This window comes from Zootoca vivipara, chromosome 1, assembly GCF_965207765.1.
Source record: "Zootoca vivipara chromosome 1, rZooViv2.hap1.1, whole genome shotgun sequence".
NCBI lineage: Eukaryota > Metazoa > Chordata > Lepidosauria > Squamata > Lacertidae > Zootoca > Zootoca vivipara.
Window position 1 is genome coordinate 102991876 of NC_142582.1, and position 19890 is coordinate 103011765.

General features: G+C 41.8%; 1 protein-coding gene across 2 annotated transcripts in view; it reads right to left on the bottom strand.

Moving 5' to 3' along the window:
* Positions 1-19890, bottom strand: part of SLC25A21 (solute carrier family 25 member 21) — a 277654-nt gene that overhangs the window by 8570 nt on the left and 249194 nt on the right. The window contains exons 4-6 of one of the 2 annotated variants that reach the window (XM_035109126.3): positions 16710-16776; positions 9020-9079; positions 6016-6123 (exon numbers count right to left, since the gene is read on the bottom strand). In XM_035109126.3, the coding sequence (XP_034965017.1) occupies positions 6016-6123; positions 9020-9079; positions 16710-16776 (235 nt within the window). The remainder of the gene's footprint in view (positions 1-6015; positions 6124-9019; positions 9080-16709; positions 16777-19890) is intronic. The other variant, XM_035109135.3, reaches the window with a different exon arrangement.

Genomic DNA, 19890 nt, shown 5'->3' on the forward strand with positions numbered 1-19890 from the left:
GTCATATGCTGAAGGTGCAACTCTTTACCCTGGCACTGGACATTTGAGTGGGAGAGAGAGATTTTGAACCCACCCTATTCTCTTTACGGCAATCTCTTTTGTTTTTAATTTTTTAAATTAAAGTAATAATCAAGAACAAATATGTGCACCCCACCACCAAGACCATTCCATTGTAATTATCCAATCTCCCAAGATTTCAATGGACTGCAATCTCCTTTAAGTGTTTTAGCATTGTAATTTTAAATGGTTGAAACCTGCCTTGGGACCTCATGGTGAAGAGCGGGTAAGAAATAATAGAATATAGAATCAGAATCGTAGTATTTTCGAGTTGGAAGGGATCCCGAGGATCCCAAATCATCATCTTCTTCTTCTTCTTCTTCTTCTTCTTCTTCTTCTTCTTCTTCTTCTTCTTCTTCTTCTTCTCCTTCTCCTTCTCCTTCTCCTTCTTCTTCTCCTTCTTACTGAACTGTTGGAAGCCTAGTTTTGATTATTTTAACTATAAGATCTGGAAACTCTCACATTCTAGGCCAGGCATCCCCAAACTGCGGCCCTCCAGATGTTTTGGCCTACAACTCCCACGATCCCTAGCTAACAGGACCAGTGGTCAGGGAAGTTGGGAATTGTAGTCCAAAACATCTGAAGGGCCGAAGTTTGGGGATGCCTGTTCTAGGCAATAAATGTATCACAATCCAGATAAAAATAATCCTGTTCCTAGACAATATATTTCTAATGAACAATTGAAGATATTCTAGACTCTTCCTTTGGCTTCTCTTGCTTATTTTGGGGTTATTTTGACTATCTGAAAAATCTCACACTTTTTTGTTTTTTATTAAAGATTTTCTTGATTTACAGAAATATATGCAATGTCTCTCGTAACATTTTTACAAATCGGTTTCATTTGTTGAAAGGGGGATAGAAGTAGATGGGGGAGGTGGACGGGGGTCAGGTGACGATGTTTCTATTTTACTTAATATATGTGGGGGGGGGCGGTGGTTTGTCAGCGTCACTTGTGCAGGTTCTCTGTTGTTCCCTTGTGTTCCTTTGGTGGTAAAATCTCACACTTTTGACCAATAATTGGAACCTGTGGCCCTTCAAATGTTGGACTACATCTTCCATCACGACCATTGACCATGTTTGCTGGGGCTAACAGGAGTTACATATAATAAGAAAAGGCCTGCTAGATCATACCAAAGGCCCATCTAGCCCAACATCCTGTTCTCATGGTGGCCAATAAGATACTTACTGGAAGTCTACCTGTCTTGTTGGAGAGCACCAAGATCTGGAGGGCCATAGATTCCTCACCCCTGCTTTACACTACACTTGAACGACAACCACAAAATATCAGTTTCCTATTAAAAAATATTTCTAATAACCGTTGTAAACATTCCTTCTAAATCAGCCAGGGAGAGGATACTTTCAGATTAGAGGAACTGTGTAACTAATTTGTGTGACCATTTCTAGAGTCTTAAACTTTTAAAACTCCAATGCATGACTGTGGAAGATTGCTTTTAACATTTTTTTTACTGTTATGTCTTTAGCCCCAAGTTAAAGATTATTATTTTTCTTGTCAATTGTTTGCTTGCTTAACTTTGCTTTCCACTAATGTTACCTTTGCGTAGTCAAATATTTAATTAGAAAGGCAAAACTTGACTTCCGCAAGGATGCTTAAACAGGGAAATGAAGACAATTTTGACTACTGCTTTGTAAACGGTGCTGATTTCAATGCACTTATTTGTTTAATGAGCTCCCATTGCGAAATGCCAGCAAAAATGACCAACAGATGATCCAAATAATATCCAACCCACCAGGTTAGTGCTTATTCAGGTGACAGGCAAGCTGAATTTCCTTTTAATATTTTGTTTCACTCAGATTTACATTTATCTAACAGGTATCTATGATTCACTTTGTAAGAGTAAAAAGCAAACCTCACACAACAACAGACTATATGGCTGCAATAGAATACAGTGGTACCTCGGTTTAAGTACACAATTGGTTCCGGAAGTCTGTACTTAACCTGAAGCGTACTTAACCTGAAGCGAACTTTCCCATTAAAAGTAATGGAAAGTGGATTAATCCACTCCAGACGGTCCACAGAGTACTTTACCTGAAGCGTACTTAACCTGAAGCGAACTTTCCCATTAAAAGTAATGGAAAGTGGATTAATCCGTTCCAGATGGTCCGCGGAGTACTTAAACTGAAATACTCAACCCGAAGTGTACTTAAACCAAGGTATGACTGTATAGGGCTTTATTGTAAACTTCCCAGCAAGAACTTAATGCCCAGGGAGAGTCATACAAATACCATAAAAATATAAATAAATTGCTATGGTAATATTTACCTAGGTCTGTCCAGACTATGATTTTAGTACGCTGCAAGCAGTCTCAATAAATAACAGGAGTGATCTATTTGGAAAAGGCCTATGTAAAAAACATACAACTGATTCTGTAAAGCTCGTTAAGATTGCTCTGAAAAGAAATGAGAAAAATTCAAGGGGCAGGAAAGGATTCTTTGATTAATGTGTTGCATCTATGGAAATGTGTGGCAAGAGCCAAGTTATGTTAGGGGGCATTAGAAGTGCAAATCTATGTATGTTTACTCGGAAGTAAGTCTCAATGAATTCAATGGGGCTAATATTATTATTATTAATTAAATTTATATACTGTACTGTACTGCCCTTCATCTGAGGATCACATATCGAGGTGAGTATAGAAGTGCAGTTAGACCAGGGGTCAGCAAACTTTTTCAGCAGGGGGCCGGTCCACTGTCCCTCAGACCTTGTTGGGGGCCGGACTGTATTTTGAAAAAAAGTATGAACGAATTCCTATGCACTACAAATAACCCAGAGATGCATTTTAAATAAAAGGACACATTCGACTCATGTAAAAACACCAGGCAAGCCCCGCAAATAACCCAGAGATGCATTTTAAATAAAAGGACACATTCTACTCATGTAAAAACATGCTGATTCCTGGACCGTCCGTGGGCCGGGTTTAGAAGGCGATTGGGCCGCATTCGGCCCCCGGGCCTTAGTTTGGGGACCCCTGAGTTAGACAGTGCAATCCTATACCTGTCTATTCAGAAGTACACCTGATTGATTTCAATGGGACTGAGCGCAATCCTACAACCCTCTGCAATTATGATGGATCAAGAGAGGTAGGATTGAGCATGGCCACCTCTCTGCTGGCATAGAGGAGCACCACTGCTGGCGGAGGTCCTGAGCTCTGTTTAGCAGGCAGAAAGCTATGGCCAGTGGTTGTCCTGCTGCTTGTAGCCAGCAGAAAACCATGAAAGATAACCATGGGGGGAAGGGCACTGAAATCTTCTCTCTGGGGACCTGCCTGCTTCCTCATTCACGTTAAGCCACGGTTTTTCTCATTTGTTATTTACAAACTGTGTCTCAGTATACCATTGATAGAAGTAGGGGGGGGAAGAACCCTGTAGAATTGTTGCTAATCACTTCGCTCTGAAGTTTGCAATTTGCTTATTACATGTAAGTACTGTACCCCACATGTAAGTGGGGTAAATTATTTATTTTTTGTGGCTACCTTAGTGTCCAAAGTCAGATGAGTCTATACGAAAAGCAACCGCCCCCCATAAAATAAAATAAAAACAAAATCTCATTTATTTAAATGAGGAAAGGAATTTTCTGTTTGTTTTCTTTAGAAAGTTCTCGGGCATTTCCCAACATGTCAAGACATACTGTTTGCTGGTAGATTCATTTCTCCTGCATTTGAAGTAAAGAAAATGTGTTTCTTTAAGTAAGAGCCCTGAATAAAAGGCATACAGAATAACTACTGTATATTCCAGCAAGGAGGTGGCGAAGTATGCTGGGGCTTCTGTTATCTTTTTGTGCTTGAAGTGCAGGTGGTCTCTGTGCTCTGGAAAGGAAAGACTCTAAATGCAAAAGCAGCTACCCAAACCACTCTGTGTTGCAAATGTCCATAGAGTCTTCCAACAAGAAACTGCTCTGCACCCACCAAGCTAATCGGCTTTAAAAGACAGACAAATTGCATGAAGGAGAGAGCCACCAATGGCTACCATGCCCTCCAACATGTTGAGTCCTAAAACTGGGATGTGCATCTTACAGTCCATGTTCCTGCATGAGTCACGTGACTCATGTGACATCACGGAGCCCAAAAGATGTGGGTTTTTTCGGGCTGTGCATTTTGGGGTGCCACACGAGATCACAACCCTGCACGAGATCTCGGGGCAAAATTGTGCAAGATCAAGGCGACCCCAATGGCAGCTGTGCTCTCGTGGGTAAAAATGGGATGTCCCAGTTTTTATTGGAGCCTTGCGGGTTGTGCGTGACTAGCCATGATGGCTATGCTTGGATTCCACAGCTGGAGGCAGCAAAGCTTCTGAATACCAGTCACTGGAAACCACAGGAGGGGAGAGCACTTCTGTGCTCAAATCCTGCTTGTGGGTTTCTCACAGGCACCTTGTCAGGAGTATGGGCAGGAGTCAGGCTCTGGGGTCTGTAGTGCTTTGCAGGACTGGGGCCTGCCTCAGCTTGTGCTGGAGAAAGCAAGGAGTGGTCACTCAGGTGAGGCCACTTGATACTTCACTGCACCTGGTGGCAGGAGCTGGGAGGGATAAAAGCTCAGCATTTCCCTGCAGCTCTTTGCCACAGCAACGCTATCCCTGCCTGCTTGCTTCTGGCCCCTTGATCCTTGGACCCTTGCTTTGCCGACGCCTTGCTCCTTGACTCCCAGACCTTTGCCTCTGCCTTGCTCCTTGACCCTGCGAATGCCTGCTGCTGGACCCTCAACCCTGCACCTGTTCCTGCTTCTTCACCACCATCTTGCCTCTGGTCCTGACATCCTCAGCCAGGGCTTCAACCGCCTGCCAACCGGACCGTGACACACCTGGGTGGCCACTTTAAGAATCAGATGCTGGACTTGATGGGTAATTGACACTGCTGCTTGAAGGTTATCACTCCAGATCAGCGGCGTAGCTAGCCGCTCAGGTTTCCAGGTGTGGCATGTGCGTCCTGCAGCCGGGGACGGGGTGAGCTGCTTGGAGCCTCTCTGCCACCTCCCGCTCATCTGTAGGGCGGCGGAGGGAGAGGCGGAGGGCAGGCGCAAGTCCCACACTGCCATTTCAGGAGCCTGCAGGCACCCAAGCCACCATGTCACTCCCAGAAGAGACATGTGGCTCAGGCACACTGCAGGGCCCGTGGTAAGTGCCGGCCCCCGTGGTGTGACGCCCAGTGCCAGCCACATTTTGTTACGTTTGTTGACCGAACTAAAAAGTTTAGTGAGCCCAATTTTTATTTTTTTAAACTCTTTTTTGGGGGTCATTTTGTCACCCCCCCCAGTGATGACACCTGGGGTGGGCGGCACCCCCCGCACCCCCTTCCTCCGCCACTGCTCCAGATCTGCCCTACCAGGAGTGCCACTCTGGGAACAGTAATGAGCTAGTTGGGCCAAAGGTCTGGTTCAATATAAGCTGGTGTTCCAGAGGTATAGCCTCATAATCGTCTGGCCTAACAAACATAAGAGCCTATATGTACTGTGGCTTTGAGCACTTTCATGCTCTCTTCTGTTAGTTGATTTTCAACATGTTAGTAGAATACTTTGGGCGGGGGGGAATTTAGTGCATAATGTTGAAAAACCAAATTGTAGGCTTACCTTTCACAATGTAAAGTTTAGAGTGAGGATATATATTTAAAACAAAAAGCTGCTTCCTTTCTATTCTTCTCCCCTTCCTCCTACCCCCTTCCCTTTGTTCTGTGCTGGTACCACTCCATTTCCTGACCATTATAGAGCAAAGGATACCCTAGAAACATTGGTGAGGCACCGCCAAATACTAATTTCCCACCGCATCATCCGTCTCAAATTTGCCTCTCCAGCTGTTTTGAAATGGCAACACTTAAACTGGGACCATCACTTGTTTTAAACTGCCCCAAGAGATTCCCCTCTTCCTACAGCTCGCTCTTGATTAACATTCTATACTTGTTATCCAAGCACTTGCATTTCCCAACATATTGAAAAAATATTCCAGTTGCCATACCTCTGAGAAAGCATCCCGATTTGCCTGGAGGCTAACCTTGACTACTTCAAAAGGGTTAACCACAACTGCTTCTGTTAGCCCGGATCCCAAGCCAGCAACTGCAAATGTCTAAAAGAGTTAAATCAATCAGTTTTCATGCACACTGCGGTAAAACATCCCCGTACATCACATTCTGAAGTTGAGCATTAAGCTGACTGATATGATGAAAGTCGAGAGACCTACCCTTGTGCAGTAGTATACCATTACTAAACAGCTTTCGTCCTTGATTAGATGTTGACAGTTCATGCAGAAGAAATTACAAAAGCCACAAACCACATTCCAAATATTCCAAATAAAATGTCAAAGTCCTATCAACAACACATTCTCCCTAGATGGGGGTGGGGAAGCTTTGTGAGTGATTTTAAGAAATGTATATGTGGTATAAAGCTTGCCCTCCACATTGTGTTTAAGGAGAGTTTTGCCTCGTGAAGAATAATTTACACGTTATTATGAGTATAATATAGACACAAAGGCAGCTCTTGAAACCACTTACCAGGGAAGTATAAAACAGTGACTTAATTAGGTAGTAAATCTAATACAAAGAAAACACAGGACTAAATAACTGCGCTTCTTAGTTCAACAAGTGTCTTAGAAGAAAAGTTTTCCAAGGCAGAGTTCACCTCTGAAACAACTTAAGTAAGGTATTAGTAATAGGTGGCAAATATTTATATACCCCAAATAACATACTGCTTGGTGCTATGGCCTCATTAGAATGCAACTGACCGTCAAGGCATTGACATAATATAAATTTTACATAGAGTAAAATCACTTAAGAGTAAAACTTTTTTCTTCAAAAAACCACGTTTCCTAACATTGAGCACATAACCCAGTAGAGGCTTAGCTGTGCTTAAGAACATTGATTTCAGTGGACTGCTATTTCATACTGTTTCCTAGCATGCAATGATTGCAGTGGGTTTTCTGAATTCTCTGGCTCTTCCAAAGACAGCTGAATCTTGGAGGAGAGTTCATTTCTGGAAAAGCTTCTGACTCTACATGGGGTTGGAGGAAGAATAGAGAAATTGCAGAGCATGGGTGGAAGTGTTTGTGTGTGGCAGAGGCTGAAATCATTACATGCTGCTAAGACCCACTGAATGCACTGGGGCTTGCTTCTGAGTCAAGATGTATAGGATTATACAGTGATGGCCTCTTTAGACCCTGCAGTTCGTAAGGAAAACAGAATCAGCTTCCAGTATTCTTCAACATACTGGGTGAATAAGCTGATGAGTTGTATGGGGCATACAGTCAGATATAATCATACCAATATGTCTACAATAATGGCACAGTCCATTGCCACCACAGGTGCAGAAATATAATCAGTTGATTTGAAGTGGGCTGGGTCAAACTATAGACCACTGGAATCAATGGGTTTATATAGATGTTGTAGACCCCCAAACCCAGGTGGCGCTGTGGGTTAAACCACAGAGTCTAGGGCTTGCTGATCAGAAGGTCGGCGGTTCGAATCCCTGCAATGGGGTGAGCTCCCATTGCTTGGCCCCAGCTCCTGCCCACCTAGCAGTTCGGAAGCACATCAAAGTGCAAGTAGATAAATAGGGACCGCTCTGGCAGGAAGGTAAACGGCATTTCCATGTGCTGCTCTGGTTCACCAGAAGCAGCTTTGTCATGCTGGCCACATGACCCAGAAGCTGTCTGCGGACAAACGCTGGCTCCCTTGCCTATAGAGCAAGATGAGCGCCGCAACCCCAGAGTCGGACACGACTGGACCTGATGATCAGGGGCCCCTTTACCCTTTACCTTTAGACCCCCAAACCAACTTTTTACCTGCTGGGGAAAAAATTGTTTTCTTTTTTGTGAGCTCTGCCAGATCCAGAGTCATTCTGCCTGACTTCAGGTACATCTCTTGTTTGCCTTCACTATCTCCTTGCCAAAAAGCCCTTGAATCATTACTGTCCGTCTCCTCTGCCAAGGCTTTATAACATGAGAAATAGTCCATAGTCTATGAAGCGCAGTAAACCACGAGTAAAGAATGCTGTACAACAAAAGACTGTTTTCTCCTGGAAAGCAAAACGAACCAGAGCTTTCACTGTTAAAAAGGTACATGGCAACTTTAAGGATTTATCTCATGTTATTTGGGGAAAGTGGCAGTCCGCAAGAAAAGAAAAAGAAATGAAAGAAAGGAAAAGAAAAGGCAGAGAGAGAGAGAGAACCTTCAAGGAATGGGGACAATGTAATAACAGTAATATAACAGATGCATTCAATAACTAGAATAGTAATAACTCAGTGTCTTCATGCTGACTTTATATCACGTTGGCCAATTATGCAAATTCTAATGAAGGGTCTCTTCCTTTATATGACAAACAAAAATATGCCTGTCACAAAACTTCCACTGAGAGAGCCAAACTCCAGAAATGCTTCCAATCCTATAACTTGTTTAACCAAGAAATCTATAATCCAGATGGTCAGGAGTTTTTGGGTTTTTTTTTTTTGCCAGTGCACTCTTCCAATTTGCTTTTTGGTAACAGCATTAAAGTCACATGGACTGATTCCTGGGTGGCCAAGTTCCTAGGATCTATGAGATGCATCCTGCCCAGAGATCTCCAGGCACAAATTCTCTTCCATATTTTGCATAAACAAAGAGGGTGGGATCCAGACTGGCAGGAGTAGCAGCTGCACTTGCACAATGATACAAAGATCCTCCTTCATGCGGACCATCTCTGAAATGTCCCCTATCAAGGTCCAAAATTAATGTGGGGCTGCCATTGGCAGGATGTTTTACTCTTCCATTGTGTGTGAGCAAAAGTTCTTTCTGTTAGTCCACAAAGCATATGGATCTAACAGTTTTCTCTTCTCTCTCTGCTTTGTCCCTCCATCATGTGTCTTTGCTCATCCTACTTCATTCTATTGATCAATGTGAGGGGAAAAGGAGAAGGAGAAGGAGGAAGAATGTCTCATGAGAACTATAGTAAGTCTCCTTATTCCCATTACAAAAGTGTATAACCTTACTTACCAGTGCTGGTGACAGTGAAACATTTCCAAGTAATTTCTTGTATTGTTCAAAGGTGAAAAACTGGAAAGTAAATACAGTGAAATTTAAAACTCAAGAATGGAGTAGAGATTCTTATCAGAGAAAGCTGTTTACCTTTATTGGTCTAACGAAAGACAAAGAGAAGGATTTGATCTGGTGGTCCCTTGTTGAGTGATTAGTACTACACACAGGGCTTTGGTTAAATTTGAATCAGGCAAATTTTATTCTCAGATCACTTAAAAAACACACACAGATACCAAGCACTCAATCTAATTATAGCAGCTTTCCACCTCAATGTCTTTTTTCCTCTTAGCCCAGAAAGAAAATAATAATACTTTCCAAACTTCTTCAAAAATCAAATAACCATTTGTCATTTGTGTAGCTTCTTGTGCCAAGAACAGACTGCTCCTTACCAAACAGTGCAAAGCTTTCCTCCTTATTCCAGATAGTGAATACAGGGCAGTTTTCTCTTTTTCTTATTATCATTTAATATCAATTTAAACAACTGAGACAGATCCCACACTTGCAAAATCCATCATTGTTGAGATCAGATACAGTATACTGTGCTATTACGATTTGAGCAGTTGACAAAACACTTTAAAATTGCTCCAGTCTTTGGTACAGGAATTATTCCTTTAAAACTTGGTAAGAATGTTGTTATTGGATCAAGCACAGTGTTAACGTTAAATATCACCATCACTATTGGGTTGTTTTTTTTAAGAACCAAAACGGAACAATGGTTTGGATCCAGAGGTACACAAGTGCAAGGCTGCTTGAACCTGGACTTTCCCACCCACTCTTCTCTTCTGCAGCCCCCGGATCCCCAGATAACTTTTTAAAAGCTGATTTTCCAACCGTGCAAATTTCTCACTAGAAACCCCTACACTAAAAAGGGGGGCAGGAAATACAGTAAACACAAATGGTGCTTTGCTCCTTATGCAGTGGCAATTTCTGCATAAGAATCAGGACAGTTTATCCATCATACAGCAATGATTTATTCATGGATCTGTCTCCATTCTGTAACTAACAGGTGCAAAAACAGGAGTAGTTTAAGGGCATTTACAAGGATGTGATGAAGCATTATTGCACAAAGATGATGAAAATGTGGTTCGGGCCACAAAGAAGGTAATTTAATATGGTTTTGGCATTATAAGTATGGAAATTAGCACATTCTTCCCTTACAAAATTTGTGCACATGCTTCAATGCTGCCCCTGTCACAGCCTTCGGTTAGGTGATGAATAACACACAGACCCAACATGTCTAATTCCTCTCCTCTCATTTTTCAAACTGTACATTATCAGCTCTCCAACTGCACACAATTTTTCCCAGTTCCACATTTTGCGCACTAAACAGACACACCCGTAGAGCCCCACTCCCAAACCCTTGCATGACATTTTGAATGTGGTCCTGCAGTGGGAAGGGAGAATTGCCCCAAGCCATCACTCTCCACGGGCATGTGGGGGTGGAGGTAAATGTCAGCAAAGCTGCTTTCTGCAGCAATTGCCTGGGCGGAGATTCTCATGGCAAACTCAGCCGTACAACTGATCCAGCAGACTGGAACGGTAACTTTGACACTCCTTTCTGGGTACTTCTGCATAACCAAGTACCCAGCGGAGAACTCGGCTGCATAGCTGTACCAGGCATGTCTCTATATTCCCCACACCTGCCATCACAAATGGCCTCGTGGGCCAAAGTGGGAGTTGCATCAAGCCAAATTTGGCCTGCAGGATGAAGTTTCTCCATCCACTTGCTGTAGAGGATTTACATCAGGGAGGCTAGTCTGACAGTAAGAGCTGTTAGACAGTGGATCAGACTCCCACCAGAGGTGGTGGACTCTCCTTCCTTGGCCACCTGACATGGATGCTTTAGTTAAGATTCCTGCATTGCAGGGGGTTGGACGACATGACCCTTGGCATCCCTTTCAATTCTCCAATTCTATGATTCTCTTTGCTGAATCTGTTATTTCCCATCACCATTCTCTGGCTTTGATAATTTCTGCCAGCACTACTTTGAGGATACCTAGTGCAATAAAAGGGCACAAGGAGAAGGTGACGACAGAGGACAAGATGGTTGGACAGTGTTCTCAAAGCTACCAACATGAGTTTGACCAAACTGCGGGAGGCAGTGGAAGACGGGAGTGCCTGGCGTGCTCTGGTCCATGGGGTCACGAAGTGTCGCACGACTAAACGACTAAACAACAGCAGCAACAACAAGAACAACCACAACAGTGCGATAAAAAATACCATGGCATTCACATGCATGGGATATATTTAAAAAATGACCATTACATTAAAAATTTCAGAGAAAAGACATCTAGTGGGTAACACTGCTCAGCAGCTGGCAACATGGCTGTGCCCTGGAGCAGAACTGTTTTCATTTACATCCAATGAAAGGGTTCCTGGAGGGTGTAAGGTAGTCTACCTGCAGCAACTGCCAGTGCCTTCTTGTGGAGCACCAGCTCAGACCTGGAGAACCATAGTTTTTTTGTGCAATTCTCCTTTTCAGCATGCTCAGGCTGCTTTGTAAAGTGTAACATTTCCCTTTGCTCCAGTTCTCCTCCATTTGAAACAGGTTTCACACACAGTACCCTTGGAAGAAGCATCCGTACCCTACCATATTTCTACCAGGGCTTCTATCATACTTTTCTCCCAATGTTTAACTCTCCTATGACACTAAATCCACAGGGGTATGGAGTGCTGGGCCAGTTGCAGATGCTTGAAGCATCCCTCAATGCAGTCTTTCTTCTGGGCCACCTTCTGGAGGACAGGTGCCATTGGTGGCTGGGGCTAGAGGGAAAAGTGGATGGAGCAATTTACCCTTGTGCTAGTTTCTACACACGCACACACCCTTCTCTATCCTCTACCCTGGCAAGCGAGAGGCAGAATCAGAGTTCAAAGACATATTCCAACTGAGCAAAAATACTAAAAGAAGGTGCAAAGTGGAGCTGGTGAGGGGTGGGCCTGGGAGAGGGTGTGGCATGGGGGAGAGTTTGATGCTTCAATGAATGGGTGAGTGCCTAAGGCCAAAGCAACTTTTCATGTAAGATGACTTGTAGTATACAGATGGGATTTTAAATCTCCTTTAAACATTTTGAAATCGATGAGGCACAAGCATTATGGAACATGTTACCTTACACCGCATAGCACATGGAAAACTGGTCCTACTGCAGTATTCAAAAACGTATCTATAAATCACAACATGGTAAGTTAATTCCCTGAATGCAGTATGGGATTCAATGTTAAAAACTGTGCTACAAATACTTGCGAAAAATTAATTTGGACAATAACCCTACAATGTGTCTGTACTCAGAAATAAGTCCTATTGAGCTCAGTGGATTGCTTTGAAAGGCTGCAATTCTATATGCAGAGCTCTGGGAGTTGTATGACTCTTTGAAGTCAATGAGACTCCATTTTGAGTAAACTTACAAAATACTGTACTATAGAAGTGAGCAACAAAATCAATAGGATTATGCAAAATTAGGTGAAATGAGGACTGCGGCCATGAGTAATTTAAAGCCTAAATGGCAAAATTACAGCACAAGCCTTTGCCTGTCTACTCAGAGGTAAGCGTCATTGAGTTCTATAGGGTTTCCTCCCGGAAAAGTATGTATAGGATTGAAGCCTAAGTATCAAAACAGATTTTCATATTGCACATTCAACTAACAGATCTACCATTTCCCCCCCTATATATTGTCACAATGAACTTTTTCATGGAATTTTAGGTATTCCTTTAATGTTTCCCATACCCTCTATGCATGCCGCCTAGCAATCTTTTGCACTTAAAATTTGCTTTCAAAATACGATTGCTTCCTAAAGCCATAAACAGAAGAACTAGTTAGTATGTAGCATAGCAACTCTGTTTCATATTATGGGGACAGTTTTGAAGCTGAACAATCCTAGGAAACTCTAAATGAAGGACCAAAATGCACACAACTAACCGAGTACGATTTAGCCTTTCAGAAAATTCAACAGTTTGCTTCAATGGCTCACTTTTTTTTAAAGAGCTCAAAATATCCTTATCAAAATAGAGAGAAGCAACTTTTGTTGCTGTTGAACAGTGATCCCCCCTTTTTTTGCTATGGTAAAAAACAAAAAAATGCTTTCTTCACAAACATCCAAAGAAAAATAATTGCAAAATATATGTCTTCATGTATCTAATAACCAGTGCTGTCCATCTGGCAAAGATACATTTAAATCTAAGTTCCACAGAGGAGGGGGAAAACGTCAAAGTACTTACCATATGTCTCAATAACATTAAGGTAAAAATGTCTGGGAAGGAACACATGCAAAATATGTATTTGCCCAACAAGATCATCTGTTAACCATTGTACTGGCACTGTTCATGTCTTTTCTTTAAGTCGAAACTAAATCAGGGCTATAAAGTTTGGCTTTTTATCCTTCAGAATTACCAGCTTTCTTTCAGAAGGGGGGGGGGCAGAGAAAGACAGAAAGAGGCACAGACAGACAGACAAAGGATCTGAACTCTTCAAAGTGAAATTGTCTTTGACACATGGCGTCCAAGTGACATATTACCTTAATTATAATGGCTTTATTTTTACATGCAAATGGATTTACCAAAGGAATAGACAATTATATTTTTCTTCTGAACAGGAACTCGGCCTTGTTTGTTTATCTGAGTGATCTTTTATCAGCGCAGCAGTTTTATAATTCAAGGCAGCCTTTCTCTGTAAGTTTCCCCAAGATGTGGATGGCAGGTACGGAGGCAGCTGTACAAAATTACCACAATACAACTCGAATTATTGTATCAAATTTGGAAGGGATTCCAAGGCCCATCTAGCGCATGCACACACACACACGTTTGGTGATACACTCCCGCTTCTCTGGGTAACTCTTTCCTAGTAAATTGGGACAAATCTATAATCTCCTTAGAAATAAATGCCATTGAATTCAATGTGATTTTCTTCTGAGGATTTTATCGTTAGTGTTGAAGCAAAGCTCATGGGCAAGTTCTCTCAAGCAAGTTGTCCCAATTCAATCCATACTAAAATATATAATTTATAGACTCATACAGTGGAACCTCGGTTTATGTACACCTCGGTTTACGAATTTTCGGTTTACGAACTCTGCAGACCCATCTGGAATGGATTAATTCACTTTCCATTACTTTCAATGGGAAAGTTCGCTTCAGTTTATGAACGCTTCAGTTTATGAACAGACTTCTGGAACCAATTACACCCATGCTTCGGGTTAAGTACGCTTCAGGTTGAGTACTCCGCAGACCCGTCTGGAATGGATTAATTCACTTTCCATTACTTTCAATGGGAAAGTTCGCTTCAGTTTATGAACGCTTCAGTTTAAGTACTCCGCGGACCATCTGGAACAGATTAATCCACTTTCCATTACTTTCAATGGGAAAGTTCGCTTCAGTTTATGAACGCTTCAGTTTATGAACAGACTTCCGGAACCAACTGTGTTCATAAACTGAGGTACCACTGTAATTATGTGAGCACAGGGACGCTGGTGGCACTGTGGGTTAAACCACTGAGCCTAGGGCTTGCTGATCAGAAGGTCGGCGGTTCGAATCCCCGTGACGGGGTGAGCTCCCGTTGTTTGGTCCCAGCTCCTGCCAACCTAGCAGTTTGAAAGCGGGAAGGTAAACGGCGTTTCCATGTGCTGCTCTGGTTCACCAGAAGCAGCTTTGTCATGCTGGCCACATGACCTGGAAGCTGTACACCGGCTCCCTCAGCCAATAATGAGAGATGAGCGCCGCAACCCCAGAGTCGGTCACGACTGGACATATTGGTCAGGGTCCCTTTACCTTTTTAATTATGTGAGCATCCAATTATAGATACTGATGGATTTTGTATATATAAATATAGGTTGGGTGTGTGTGGGGGGGAATCTTAGTCTGCAATCATTATGTATTTATCAACAGATGTTTGAACATTGTGTGTGTGTGTGTGTGTGTATACATTCACATGCATGCAACCACAAGTTCTGCTTCCTTATCTAAATCAAGCCCTCCACATTATTTTCTCTTTTCAATCTAAGATTAGCAAGCAATCCAGACAATTCTATCTGAAATGCAAGGTTACCAGCAGGCCACTGAAGTTCAGATTGCACGGCACAGGAAGTATAAGGAAAGTTTCTCCTTTAAAGAGTGGATGGACAGAATGTGCTCTATAGTACTCTGAACGTCTAACCCAGTATGTGAGGGTAAGCCTGAGGTTTTGCAGAGAAAGATCATTTGGACACAGTGTGTATTTAAGCTATGTCAACCTTTTGTATTTGCCCTCCCCTATCCTCCATGTTACACGGTGGGGAGGCTCTGCATCCTCAAGGGAAGGCCCAAATGAAAATGGTTCGCATCTGGAAAAAATTAAAAGAAAACTTATATTTTTACTGATGTGTATTCAACAATGGTTCATATGTTATCAAGTTCTCCATTTTCATACCTTATACTGCTGCCTAATTCTGTGTGTCATTCACCCCTCAATAAAAGCATTTATAATGAAAAGAAAAGGTAGAGATGGGCTACTACTATTCCATCAATTCAGATAGTGAGACATGTGTAAAGAGGTCCACACTCAGCTTAATGGAGTTCTAATCTGAAAAAAAATGTCTCCTTCTGAAATTCCAGATGGTATAATAATTGCTTAACTCTCCATCTATTTCATGGAAGACCCCAGACATCCATAGGGCCTGCCTTTTAAAAAGAATTTATGGGGCCAGCAGTTTCACCTGGCCCTACTGTTAAATGCCAGCTGGACACCCACATCAGTTTTCTGAAGCTGAATCCTGGTTGTGAATCTTTCCAGCTCACACATAACATTTGTCTGACTAGGTGGCAGGTCGAGCCCTTCATTTTTTAAAATTCATTTGAAACAGCCTGGATTTTAATAATTCATTTTGGTGTTTTTGTTCTGTTTTGCAAAAAGCTGATTTGAGCACAGAGAAAGCAGGCTATAAATGTTTTACACAAAGAAACAAAGCCCATTTGTGAAAAGTTCTTTATCGCACAGAATTTTCACAGTGCTATTTGGAAACCGAAAAAAAAATCAGGTTTAAAAATGTATGCTAGTGTTTTATTGGTTACAGTATAGTTATTGTTGTTGTTAGTTGTTGGCATCTTAGTGGGGTGGGGTGGCAGTATTCATTTGACCTTCTCTTGCCCACATGGCCATGGCTTACTGGGAGGTAGAAGGCAAGAGGGCGACGAGATCGTTACATGCAAATGCACTGGCAGGAAAACTAGACTGGATCTGCCAGTGGTTTGCACTGCACCATCCTCACCGCTGCCTTTTCTCTTCCCTTCAATGTCTTGGTGAGCAGCAGCAAAGCGGGCAACAGAAGGTCAGCAGAATATCGCTGCCCTATCGTAATCATACTTTAATTTGTATGCCACCTTTCCATACTTAAAACCATGCTCAAAGTAGCTTGCAACGTGAAAAGATTTGCATGATTACAAACATAACAAAAGTAATAATAAACAATAAATAAAACACATCAAAAAGTGTGCAACCAAATTGAAAAATTTCCACATAAATCACAGTAAGATCTAAAAAATAAAGATACAAAATATTAATATCAAATAGCAGCAACAAACACCCCTAAACAATGCCCCAGCCCCATCAGCTGCTATTGGTGTTATCTCATATGTTACCTGTCATATGTTATACAACAATAGTGAATTGTATTAGTGGAGTAATACCTTTACTGCCCTTTTGGGAGTCTCAGCCAAGATTGGAGGGAGTATTCCTTTGTAGAAACCGAACAATCTATTGAAAGAAGAAGAAGAAGAAAAAGAAGAGGTTATTCAGGTATGTACTGTATGAGTATTAGCCAAGTGACAAACCTGTTTTCTTTTCAGAATAAAACAACTAATCTCAAGGCAGTCTTAATTATTCAGAACAGCCTTTATTGTCAACAGAGAAGGTCTGTTTTCATACTGATTGTGTAACTACTGCTGCAGTCCTTAAACTACGTCTCCTGAGATAATGCCACTGACTTCAAGGGGACAAAACTGAAATGAATTATTTGAGGAACAAGGCTCAAATCTGAGTCTACACCTCTGAAAGAAGAAGCAAAAAGTAAACACAAATTCAACACACAGTGCATATCGATTAGGGCTGGAAGCTATACTATCCAATGATAATCCTACTCAGAGCAGACCCATCAAAATTAAGACACGATGGTCTCAATGGGTCTACTCTAAGTAAAACTTAGTTGGATACTATCCAATGTTATCTGAAGAAGTGTGCATGCACACGAAAGCTTATACCAAGAACAAACTTAGTTGATCTCTAAGGTGCTACTGGACATATATATATATATATATTGACTGCGTCAGACCAACACGGCTACCTACATGAATCTAGAACTATCCAATGGGACTTAGCATTTAGTCCAACCCCCTGTAATGTAGGAATCTCAACTCAAGCACAAACGGCAGATGACCATCCAGCCTCTGCTTAAAAACCTCCAAGGAAGGAGAGGAGAGTTCACCACCTCCTGAGGTAGACTGTTGCACTGTCAAACAGATCTTATGTCAGGAAGTTCTTCCTGATGGCTGGTCAGAATCTCCTTTCTTGTAACTTGAACCCATTGCTTTGGGTTCTAGCCTCCAGAGCAGGAGAAAACAAGGTTGCTCCATCCTCCATGTGACAGCCCTTTAGATATAGTATTTGAAGATTGCTATCATATCTCCTCTCAGTGTCCTCTTTTCCAGGCTAAACATACCCAGCTCCTTCAAGCGTTCCTCATCAGACTTAGTTTCCAGACCCTTGATCATCTTGGTTGTCCTCCTCTGCACACGTTTCAGCTTGTCAATATCCTTCTTTAATTGTGGTGCCCAGAATTGAACACAGTATTCCTGGTGTGGACTGACAAAGGCAGAATAGACCGGGACTATTATGTCCCTTGATCTGGATGCTATATGGCTGTTGATGCAGCCTAGAATAGCCTTTGCTTTTTTTGCTGCTGCATTACACTGTTGACTCGTGTTAAGCTTGTGGTCTACTAAACATATCCAGAACATATGAATGTGAGCTCTCCTCACTCCCCTTTAATTTGAGTACTCTTATACAATCCTCATGTGGGTCTTTGCCACCATTTTGTATCCGGCATGGCTAGAGGAATTACATGTAGCTTGAATAGATTTTGTTTTAAAGGAAGGAGTGAAAGCAGATGGTAAGTGTGAGCTGGTAAAGGCACAACAAACTCAGCTCATCACCTGCCTTGCTGAAAATCAGATTTCTATTAAATCATCTCCCTCAAACACCTTGCCTCCAGAAGGTCTGTATGACTTGTCATCAATGGATCGTAGCTTGTGTAAGACACACCGGATCGGTCTTGTCTGCACCTCAAAAATCTATGAATTGACTTTGGTCCTGCATTATTACAAGGGTTCAACCTGAAGTCTACTTGCGCCCCTCAAGAGACAGACCAAGTCAGTGCATATGGCGAGAGGGAAAAGAAAATGTGCATTTGATCTAGGAACATAGGAAATAGAAAATAATGGAAAGCACATGAGCTGTGAGCAACAAAAACCAAAAACTGCCCAAGATATAACCAGGATATCCTACGATGGGAGTTGTGTCCTTACAGATATTTCTGTAGAAGCAGCCTTGCTGGGAGGACAGCTGTTTCAAGCAGAAGATTTTGGGGATTCAGAGGAGAAATCGTTATTCATACACATGAGCACGTGTCAGAAGACAACCACACAAAAACACTGTCTTTTTTTTTGCACCATCTATTTCATTTTATGTTTTTGTAGAAAGTGATCATCAGTTTTCTTCTTGTCTTATGTCCAAGTTGCCACATTTTCTCAGCAGCTTCATTAATGTCTCATGGAAACATAGCATGAAAATACACCAGCATTTTATTTATTTATTTTTAATATGCATACCATATCTTCATTAAAAATATGTACACACACACAATCAATCAATCAATCAATCAAGAAAAACCACATAAAAAACCAAAATCGCAGATCACAGGTTATCAGATAACAGTCCCCTTAATTGTCAGGAGAACCTTGGTGGCATAGAAGAGTTTAGCAAAAATTAAAAAATGAATACTGAAGACCCATGCTGAATCTCTATTGGAAGGGCATTCCATAAGACTGGGCCAACGACACTGAAGGCTCAGTTTTGTGCTGACTTCAGGTAAGCCTTGCCAACCATGGGGAAAACCAATCACTCCTATAGATGATCTCAGAGATTTTAGTGATCATTTCTTCTCATATATCTCATATATACATCTGTGATTGTTATTTTCATGAATACCTACATTTTATGCAAACTTTCCCTTGGTCTAAGCATTCTTGTATACTTTTTTTGGTTGGAGAACTGCCCCACAAAATTCAGGGATGTGTGAATTTCAAAGGACAGCTGTATTTCACGTCACATTCAGAAAAGTGCAAATTAGGTAGGTCAGTTCACATTAGAAAGGATTAATTCAAATTAAACTGTGAACTGAATCAAATATATCCTCCATCCACAGTTGCATTGGGCCCACAAAATATTACCGATCAAAGTTTCATTATGAAGGTTTATGCTGAAATGTTGGTGCGCAGAGTTATAAATAGAATCTAAGAATGTGACATAGAGGAAGAATTAAATTCACGTGATGGTGTTGTGTATTGTTACAGGATTCATTTTTGTTGGTCATTTTTGTTGGGCTTCTCTATTTCTGTCCTCTGGCGCATCCAATTGCACTTTCTCCTGTCCTAAGGGTCAGAGGACTTTCAAGAAAGGTCTGGAATGTGACGGTGCAGGAAACTGCAGTGAGGAGGGGCGATTCAGAAAAAACTGCGAAGCTTGTCTAAACCATTACTTTATGGAAAGCCAGCTCAAAATTTACATTTCAACATGGTATTTATTTATTTTTTG